A 10,226-nucleotide genomic window follows, 5' to 3' on the forward strand; every position below is an offset into this window, starting at 1 on the left:
GTTTATATATATAACAATAATTTATAAATCCTGAAATATTTATTGTATTCTATTAATATATCCTGATGAATATATAAATTAATTATTGTTTGCGCGTTTATATAATATATACATATATTACGTATTACAAATAATAATAATAATAATAATATATATAAATTATATCTCCAAGGATATATCAATAAATATAACATGTACCTCAAGAGATTTATAAATTATTTTTTATATATTTATATTTAATACTTTAACTAATATATATATATAATATATAAAAATATATATATATATAACTAATTGGAAAAAGAAAGATTTACTTGTCTGTTAAAAAATTTCGAATAACAACGGTGAGAATGATATCTACCCAACACTGGTAAGAATGAAATATGTACATTCAGTGATTAATTAATTATCCCACAATCGGTGATACGTCTGCTTACAAGTATGTATGCAAATAGCAACGTGATATAAAGTGAATTGGAGAAAAAACACATGTCGATGATAAAGACAAAGAGATCCAGTGAAAGATGTTGGAAGGCAAAGAGTGGACGTATCCTTAGACTATAAACGCGACTGTCGGTTCTTCGCCTTTTTCAACAATGATTCTCAATCTATTCGAAGAACCGACAGCTCGTTTGCATTCGCTTGTCGATTAAATTTTCTGTCGCATCGTATCACGCCGTGTTACAGCTAAAAACAATAGATTCGCTAGAACATCTACGAGTACATAGTCTTGTTGCAATTGTAAAGTTATTCCCATTGAAATCGTAACGATTTACATGCCAATATAAATTTACGTTCGCGAAGTTTCAAAAGGAAGGACGATTGGAGTATTTCAATTTAAATAAGCGAACAGAGAAGTAAATGGGAATTAATGTAAGAAATCTACTACGTAGATACAGTATACATGTACTCTGTTTCAGGGAGGTCAAAGATTCCGAGATTTTCGTTGTCAAAATTTATTTCCGAGAGTCTAAGGGACATTCGTTGATTCGAAAATAATATTTCGATGTAGGCAACAATTGGTCGCGCGGGATGCTCGAATTAAGCCTCGATTTCCATTGATCAAATTTTCACAGAGAAAATTCTGTTTCGACAAGCAAACACACTACATATTATAAAGAATCAATTTTTAGTATCAATATCAGTATATACGTAGGTATTCAAAGTAGAAAGTGTAAAGTATCACAAGAATTACAATAACTATTTTACATTATCGCAAAGATCACGTTCTCGCCCTTACTATCTCGGTTGCACAACAATAATAAGCGCTTTCCTCGTTTTTTTGTGCATCAGCGCTAATAAAAGCGCTGGTAAATACTTCGTCGAACGAATGTGTCCATAAATACGTCAGTCTTAGACACAATAACTATAACGATAACACCACCAATGGAGCAAAGCCGCGATAAAGATTTACGCGTTATGATAAAACGTATGAAGACGAGAACAGTCATCCCCAATACTTGGGTCAGAACCCAAAAGCTTGGAACATGGTCGATAGTTAATGTGTAGCAGACAACACAGAGAGACGGGGTTCTTGGCAAGGTTCTGTAAAAAGACTTTTAAAAAGAGGGGAACAAATAACGTATCAGCATAGCCTAGAAATAGAGGCAAATAGATATCGACACTATAGGAAAAAGCGCATGTCCTTGCAGAAACCACTTTTTTTCTCACGATATTGCTACTTGTGTCTAATCGTATCAAGTACATTTTTACACATAAGTAGAACTATCGTTATAAAAGAATTGGTTTTTCTAAAGACGTGGATCTTTCTTCTAAGTTTGAATTTATTTATTAAAATGGAGAAATGTCCAAACACTATAATAGGAGCCAAGGAATAACGAGAGGACCCGGCAAATCTCGAACTTTGCAACGGTAAGCTGGGGCTCTACGCCCTTTGATCAAATCCGTTTTGTCCAGGCGCTCTCTTTTGTTCCCGCTGTTACTGCTCCTTGCATTGTTATTGATTAATTATGGAGGCTCCGACCCCATAATTTAGTATCGCTGGAACCGTAGCATTCAACGACAATAGTAGGAAAGACCCGTACCAAACCGTAAACCAGAACAAAGCTGTACAATATTGTGAAATTTTAGTAGCCGATAGATAATTTATTAGGAAAAATGTATCTATTATATCTAATATTATCTGTTTATATTATATTTCTTTTAATCACTTTTAATCACAAGTGAAGATTTATTTTCCATATATCTCTTAGGGCATAATCGTACAAGACAAAAGCAGTATATACGCTCAATTGAAAAAGTCTCGATATACTGCATTAAATCATTGCTGTTTGAATCCTGCAATCACAGTAGAAACAAAAGGCTTTATAGATTTAGAGGTATTAATTAATTCTTTCCTTCTCTCTGCTTCCTTCTCTTTTTTCTCTTCATCACTATTTTTTTGTTTCCTTCTCTTTTTCCCTTTTTCATATGATGTAAAATTTTCATAAAGAAAACTGCGATTCGACAAGCAAACATACAACAAATTTATTATTAAGAATCAATTTCTAACATCAGTATTAGTATCTTTATGTAAATTTATGCTTTTCACTGTTTTCAATATTTAATAATTTACATATTAAATCATGTGTAGCTTTTCATCGTTATTATTAAATCGAGAAATAATCATGCTTGATTTTCAAATCATATTGTTTGTGGAATTAATAAGTTCCAATTGTACGATCCATTTACGGATCCACACGAATATCCATGATATATGCTTAAAATCTTAAATATACGGTTTTATACGGATTTTTCACACTGTGTGATATTTGTAGCGCTCGACCAACGGCACTTAAAGAAATCCTGTACGTCGCATGGAACACCTTATATTTAAATTCGAATTAAAAGGTAGGAGTAAAAAAATGCGTGAGACACATATAAACAGGGATAGTGTTAAAGGTTATATAGCGAATTAAGAATGTTGATAGAAATAAAATGATCGGTTTATCATTCACAGAGATATAGCTGTGATTTTGAACGATGAATAATGCTTAGATAAATGTTATCATCGAATATTAACCCAATTTCGGTTCACAAAGGTACATGCACTTAACCAATTCCCTTAGGCCATACAATTCATTTGTTGACAATTGGAAATCGAAGCAGACAATCGTTATCCTTGCGGAACTTACTTAGCAGTTTACTTAAGTCGGTGTAGGTTGCGGATGAGGTGTACGAGGAGCCGTTGGAATCGCATTCGGCCTATGAAATCGGTCGAATAATTGGTCTAAAGTCAATACAACCCCGAACCCGGTCCCTGGATCCATGTTAATAAAAGAATCCAAGTTGTCCTTGCACGCTGGAATGTTTGCAAAAGAAGAAACGAATACATGTGTAGTAAGAAAAAAAGAAAAAATGGAGAGAAAGAAATCCCTTTATAGTTGCGTAGCCATGCCTTAACGTTATTCGATAAACATACTTGATGTTGAAATTGGCGGATAATCCGGTGGCGTCTTGATCCATGTTCCATCCTCGCGTTTCATATGATGCCGATCCGATGCAAATTCTCGCAAGTACACATTGGCTGGGATCACTCTGAATCTTCTGTGATGCTCCGGCTGTAGAACCTCGTCCGATCTAAACGTTTCCATCGCGTATTTCCAGAAATGCGTCGGAAACGGCAACGCGCTATCTAAATCGTAAACAACCGCTCTTTCGTCGGGTGCGTAGATAAGGATTACGTGGAAGTCCTATGGATACAAACAAACACGTTTTTTCCCCCAGAGCTAGCTCTATCATAGTTACAGGCTTAAAAAGAAAATGAGAAATCGTGGTCTTTTCGACGTTAATAATCGTTTTCTTTTCTGTTGATTTTGCCAACTGACCCAAACTACGAGCTTATCCTCGTCCTTTCCTGCACGTTGTCGCCAAAGCGGTACGCTACGCCAGGAGTTGCTCACGAAAGCAACATAGCAATGCTGTAATTCCGATCCGTGTCTGGTCGTTACATCTTGACAGAGCTTCCATACATTTTCCTCGCTAGAATAACATAGTTTGTTCTTGCAGACGACCGTGTTCGAGATGATCAAAGATACGCGTTTTTATATGTGTGCAAATGTGATGCAACACGGTGCAACACGAACGGTGGTAGAAAACAGGAAAAAAGAAAAGGAAACGATAACTCGGGATTGCTAGCTTCGATCACAATCGACCAGAAAGGAAGAACAGTGCACAGATATAGAGGAAGTGCATGTAGTGTTTTCCGATAAAGATTCGTGATATATATGCAAGCAACTAGAAATGTAAACAGCGCATAGAAATATTGTTAAATGTAGATGATAAGTCGTATGACCCGTGAATCGATATTATTCAAAGTTTTGGAGCAGATGATGAAAATAAGGTTACTGGAGATGCAAAGGAAAGTTTATGTACGGCTGGTAGGTGCTATGTGTTTGTCACGAAATAAACATAGCAATTCGTTCAAGCTGAAAGACGGATGAAACATGTTGTCGATAGACTTTCATAACGAACTAACTGCCAGCATGCATGATTAATTCGAAAGAACGTATTAAACTCCTATGTTCCTGTTGATCAAAGATTTAAAAAAAAAAGAGGCAAAATATATGATTTTACCAATAAGCAGTGCATGGAAACGCGCGGGTCTTTTCAAAGCGGTGCACAATAGCGTATCATGATTCGTGGATATTTCATACATTTTAAAGATGGCGGCAACATATCGCACTGCCGTCTCTGTACTACTGCAACGTATCGATCCATCGCAAGATATACCGCAATACGACACGTTTATTTGTTCAAATCGATAATTTTATAGAAAAATCGGACAAATTTCGTGAAAACACTTACCAATAACAACTCGTATACACGCACTCGGATGCTTTTGGGAAAAGCTGCACCAACGGCTTCGTATGCCCGGTTTCACGAGGCTCCCCGGCCATTCTTTGTTTACAAACTCGATCAAAGTATCACGATTCGGTAATTAATTAAATACTATTTCCAGATTGTTAAAATTTGTGCAATTCGTGACTCAAACTGCACGCAAACATTATACCAACTGATTAGTCAACTTCGTCAGTTTGATAATACTCAAAAAGAATCCGTACATCCGATCTTGCCAGATATCATTGTTTGACTGCCGCTCGTCGCTACTCCACTCTTCTATGTGGCCATCCTACATCCGACTTACACCTGGGTCGCAGCGCTACCACGCATGCGCGAAACCAGTCGATTTAAATCACTAAATTTATATCTCTGAGTACATATTAAAAAATGTTTTACAAATTTATACGACATACGTTTGTTTTACGTTTTACGTCTAAATTTTCATTTTATGATGCTCTTAGAACATACTTTCATAATTGCACATCTGCATAATAGTTTCACTATCAATAATTGCCTCTAGTAATTCCTTACGATACGTTTCGTAAAGAATTTTCTTTACAATTTCATTAAGTTTCCATTTGTATATAATTTACTTACACAAAATTTAGTATACATTTTGTATATGTGTGTATGTATGTTAACTGTATATCAATTATTTTCATTTACTGCTCTTTTGTTCACCTTACGTCAGCATTATACATGTAAACGTTTAAGCAATCAGAATATTGAAATCTTAATTAAAATTTCAAAAGTAAAGGATAGGTAATGTCAAAATATAATGTCAGGATATAATAGGTAATGTCTAAATTAAGCAGATGCAATAAACAATACTATAACATTATAATGTATTAAAAGCGTATAATGCATATGTACTGTATACAAATATATACATACATACCTTCACCGGTCGACAACATTTGTACATAAAAACACAAATATACTAGTGACAAGTAGTCAACTTAACGATATATCAACAGAATAAAATGAATTTCTACATCTGTAGAAATGTACGATCAAAATGTAACGAAGCAACATTTTCGAGCTTGCAAATATATTTACACTCCTGTACGATAATTATTGTAATATCTTTATGCACTTTATTATGTTGCTCGCACATCGAGAGGGTTCGTACGAAATCGATTAAATGCAACACGTCTAAAGTTAGTAAAGCTAAGACTGGCCGTGAACTTTGAATATCACAGAATAATATCACGTGCGTCATAACATAAAAGCATGTTAGCTTACGATGTAAAAATTCGTCGACATTGCGCCAGTGACCTCGCCAACTGGTTCGCTTTGTAACTCTGCAGGGTCGTTTTATTTCATATTGTCACGCAAATTTTCAAGGATTATTGTAAATATGGCAACAAACGCTGCAAAAGCTGTTTTAAAACAGGGTAAAAGTGTTCTGTTAATATGTGACGTTCAAGAGAAATTCGCTAAGGCTATGTTCGAATTTGATAAAATCACACAAAACTCGGTGAAATTGGTAAATATGTAATAATGGATATAGCATGTGATATAAATATATATGTACACATAAGATAACACGATTTAATGGGATCTTAGGATCTTAACGTTCGGTACTTGAAAAGATTCTAGGTTATGTAGTACAAATCACTGAGCATAATATAGATTAAATTATATATGTATATATTTACAGATAAATGCATTGAAGCTTCTAAACGTTCCTATAATCGTTTCTGAGCAAAATCCAAAGGCTCTAGGTAAAACCATTTCCCAATTTGATATTTCTGGTGCCAAAGGGCCATTTGAAAAGACTCAATTTAGCATGTGTATTCCTGAAGTATGGGCATTACATAGTTATTCTTCTACAAAGAACAATACCTTTTAAATACCTTTTTCGATCATTTTTAAAATAAATTTTAGATAAACAAGGAACTTTCTACAATTTGTGCTGGTCAAAAACCAAATTCAGTTATTCTCATTGGTCTTGAAACCCATGTATGCATAGAGAATACAGCAATCGACTTAAGACAAGATGGATATGAAGTACACACTGTTGCAGACTGCTGTACTTCTCGTACTCAAGAAGATAGATTATTGGCCTTAGAGGTAAAAATATAACAATCTTATAAAGAAACAAAATTATAAATTGATATAATGGTTAATCTGTATAATTTTCACAGAGGATGAGACAAATAGGGTGCCATATAGCTACTTCAGAAAATGTTATTTTCAAGTTACTAGCTGATGCAAAGCACAAGGAATTCAAAAATATTCAAAGTTTGGTAAAAACACCAACGCAATATACTAACCTAGTCCCTCTTGCAAAGATATAAATCACAATGATAAATATGTACTTGTGCATAATGATAAATATAAAATCCTCAAGACTAATAGGAGAAAATATTTTTTAGAATGATATGGAAAAATGACATAATCTTTATTAAACAAAACTTAATAGAAAGAATACAAAAATATGTAGACTTATCTTAATCTTTTCCTGTTGAACCAAATCCTCCTTCTCCTCGATCAGTATTATTTAAAGTATCTACTTCTTCAAGTTCTGGATATATTATTTTTTCACAAATTAATTGGGCTATACGATCACCTGGTGTGATCTTGAAGTCTTCACTACCATGATTAAACAGCACTACTCCCACATTTCCTCTATGTTAAAAAAATCAATGAATAAGAATTTGAACATTTTTGATGTAAAAATAGTACAACTCCACAACCATCCATCGTATCCCTTATCCTCCAACATTCAGAAACTTATTTTATACATTTCATAACTGTCTCATAACCACTATATATTATATATAATTTAATTGTTTAAACACTCACCGATAATCGGCATCAATAACACCTGCGCCTACATCAATATGATGTTTCCATGCCAATCCCGAACGTGGTGCTATTCTTCCGTATGTACAGTCAGGAACTTCAATTTGCAAATCTGTTTTGACGAGTACTTTACCATGTGAAGGCAAAGTGTATTCATAGGCACTGTTAAAAAAAACAGTACTCATTAATATATGAAACTTTGATAATTCGGAAACGCCAAACATTAGTTATAATTGTATGTACATGTTTCACAAATATATATACCTTCTTAAATCGTACCCAGCAGCATATTTTGATCCCTTCACTGGTGCATACGCTTTATCAGTCAATTTTACGAATCTTAGCATTTTTCCTTCATTCATCACTGACTTGAGAAACTTGTGTAACTTCTCAATTCGCTTAATCGTAACGTACAAACAGCGGGAAACGAACCGCCTTTATAATGTGACTTTAGTTCACTAAGGTAATACGTGATTCAAATCCGAAAATGTGCTACAACCCGAAATTTTAAGTGATTTTGGGATTGTAAAAGGTAATTAAATTATAAGGAGCAATGTTAAAAATTGTTGTACTTCTCAAAAACGAAAAGCTCTGTTCTATCTACAACATGATTCTAAATAATAAAAAATGCAACAATCATTTATCCGAGAAAAGATGTAAAAATTATAAAAAATCCGGTTAAATACAAGAATATGTAGGGAATGTAACTGATGTTATAATATGATTCGACTGTAATTTAGCGGTTTTAGTTTTTTCGGATAACGGTATATTAATAAAATAATTTAGAAAATTATGTAAAAATTATACAGAAATATTATAATAATATTTGGTATAAAAGTACAATAATAATAAACATAATTAATAATACAAATGAACGTACCGTAGGTATGATCAACAATAATGAATTCTTTTATAATCATTATTATAAAAGATGGTTATTTATTTTACAAGCGGAAAGGCTTGTGATAAAATGACATGCATATGATAAAACAATCGTAAGTGAATTTTACTTACAATTTGTACAGTTTTTACTTAAATCAAGCATTTTTAATAGCGAATCAACTATTTTACGAATCAACTATCTACCACTATTAAAGAGACATTATTTTTACCGTAATAGATATAATAAATGAAATAATAAAGATTAATTCTCCGACGCTGGATTTAAAAATCGATATATGTTATTAACGTATGTATAAGTAACAGTAAATGTAATATGAATATCGTTCGATAAATTGACAATAGAATAAAGACAAAGAATACTAAATTCTTTTCTAAAGAAAGAATCATAAAAAATATACCGTTAGCTGATCAATTTCTTAACCTTAAAATAACGTCAGACTGTTTCTAGGTGGCGTTAAACGGAGACCTGTTTCAGTACATATCTGTTCTTAAAATTTATCCAAAATTTGTGATTTCCGGAAATGGTGGACCTTAGCAATGGTTTTGACAACCCAATCGAACATGGATTCAACGATATCGTCTTCATAACACCTGCAATTTTAGTGATTGGTCTCGCCGGTAAGATACATTTCTAAAAAAGCGCGGTGTCCTGCGCTGCAGAAATTACGGCTTTTTCAAATCATATGATTGTTTTTACTGCCTTATTGTATAAAATATATTATAGTAAAGTTACAGACAGTTACATATTTTTCGATAAAGAGAATTCATTAAAGCCAACAAGCCGGAAACCCGTTACATACATAGGTCAAACACCTACAGCTGTCGCACGTGATTCAGATTTATGAACTAGCCTAGTGTGACACAACAAGTTACGACATAGTAGACATACAATTTCATTGATTCAGATACTTCAAACTTACAATTGTCTTAACCCCTTAAGTGAACAATCCGATATGGCATCGACCTCGTGTGGTGTATGCATATTGCTTAGCTTGTGACAGTAACGGTGTTGTATATCGGTACATAATTTCATGATATATTTGGTTTTACTATCATAAGAACATGTATACGATTGTAGTCATCTAATTCAACATAGATCTTTGAAGCTAATAAAATAAGAACATTTCATTAAAAAATATTCCTACAATTGAGAAGAAAACGATCCAAAAGAGATATCAGTAAAAAACGAATATGAGATACATGATTTTATTGTAAGAATTGCGTTCACGTTGAATTATGTATTCCATGCTTCAAAATATGAATACGTACAAATGTTGTAACCGATACTTTGTATAATGTGTTAAAATCAAATACTCTGTACGAAATTTAATCTTTTTCATTTGTTTGAAATAGAAAGTTATTACTTAGCTTTTATTTCCTTTCCTTAGAATAACTCCCTTAATCAATTAATAGAAAGGAAAGATAGACTTTTTGGAAACTGTTTGTTCAATTTTGCTAATCACATAAAGGGTTAATGCACGAATGCGATTCATTTTCTAAGATAAAAATAATTTTCACAAGTAGATCTTGCGGAATACATATGTCATCGTTGATAATTATGACTTTGTATCCCCACCAATAATGCAATGTCTGACATTATTGTTAGTTCAATATAAGAAACGCAATACGTCAGCCTAAACGTGTTTTAATCTACATTGCAAGGTCACTTA

The 10,226-nt window shown here is 33.2% G+C and overlaps 3 protein-coding genes across 5 annotated transcripts in view; 1 reads left to right on the top strand and 2 right to left on the bottom strand.

Annotated features, from left to right (window-relative positions):
- The window catches only part of LOC122574117 (cyclin-dependent kinase 4-like), a 36,594-nt gene extending 30,727 nt beyond the window's left edge, over nucleotides 1-5,867 (bottom strand). The window contains exons 1-2 of one of the 3 annotated variants that reach the window (XM_043741307.1): nucleotides 5,741-5,867; nucleotides 4,807-5,211 (exon numbers count right to left, since the gene is read on the bottom strand). The gene's annotated coding sequence lies outside the window, so the exon portion shown is untranslated. Of the gene's footprint in view, nucleotides 1-3,134; nucleotides 3,263-4,806; nucleotides 5,212-5,310; nucleotides 5,619-5,740 lie in introns of those variants that run through there. The other 2 variants (XM_043741305.1, XM_043741311.1) reach the window with 2 other exon arrangements.
- On the bottom strand, nucleotides 221-9,586 carry LOC122574126 (protein N-terminal glutamine amidohydrolase-like). The gene is made up of 6 exons (XM_043741328.1): nucleotides 9,477-9,586; nucleotides 7,918-8,145; nucleotides 7,654-7,815; nucleotides 3,828-3,981; nucleotides 3,422-3,692; nucleotides 221-3,301 (listed from the first exon to the last, which is right to left on the bottom strand). The coding sequence occupies exons 2-6, from the start codon at nucleotides 8,013-8,015 to the stop codon at nucleotides 3,147-3,149; spliced, it is 840 nt and encodes a 279-aa protein (XP_043597263.1). The 5' UTR covers nucleotides 8,016-8,145; nucleotides 9,477-9,586; the 3' UTR covers nucleotides 221-3,146.
- On the top strand, nucleotides 6,108-7,292 carry LOC122574120 (isochorismatase domain-containing protein 2-like). Its single transcript, XM_043741317.1, has 4 exons — nucleotides 6,108-6,331; nucleotides 6,506-6,649; nucleotides 6,733-6,918; nucleotides 6,993-7,292. The coding sequence occupies exons 1-4, from the start codon at nucleotides 6,203-6,205 to the stop codon at nucleotides 7,143-7,145; spliced, it is 612 nt and encodes a 203-aa protein (XP_043597252.1). The 5' UTR covers nucleotides 6,108-6,202; the 3' UTR covers nucleotides 7,146-7,292.
- Nucleotides 9,587-10,226: the final 640 nt, after the last annotated feature.

Source organism: Bombus pyrosoma, linkage group LG13, assembly GCF_014825855.1.
Source record: "Bombus pyrosoma isolate SC7728 linkage group LG13, ASM1482585v1, whole genome shotgun sequence".
NCBI lineage: Eukaryota > Metazoa > Arthropoda > Insecta > Hymenoptera > Apidae > Bombus > Bombus pyrosoma.

Coding starts and splice junctions, on each gene's coding strand:
- LOC122574120 (XM_043741317.1), top strand. CDS start 6,203: ATGGCAACAAACGCTGCAAAAGCTGTTTTAAAACAGGGTAAAAGTGTT. Junction 6,650..6,732: donor TTAGCATGTGTATTCCTGAA/GTATGGGCATTA, acceptor AATAAATTTTAG/ATAAACAAGGAACTTTCTAC. Junction 6,919..6,992: donor ATAGATTATTGGCCTTAGAG/GTAAAAATATAA, acceptor TAATTTTCACAG/AGGATGAGACAAATAGGGTG.
- LOC122574126 (XM_043741328.1), bottom strand. CDS start 8,015: ATGAATGAAGGAAAAATGCTAAGATTCGTAAAATTGACTGATAAAGCG. Junction 3,982..7,653: donor GTTATTGATGCCGATTATCG/GTGAGTGTTTAA, acceptor ATGTTATTCTAG/CGAGGAAAATGTATGGAAGC. Junction 3,302..3,421: donor TCCGCCAATTTCAACATCAA/GTATGTTTATCG, acceptor CAAACATTCCAG/CGTGCAAGGACAACTTGGAT.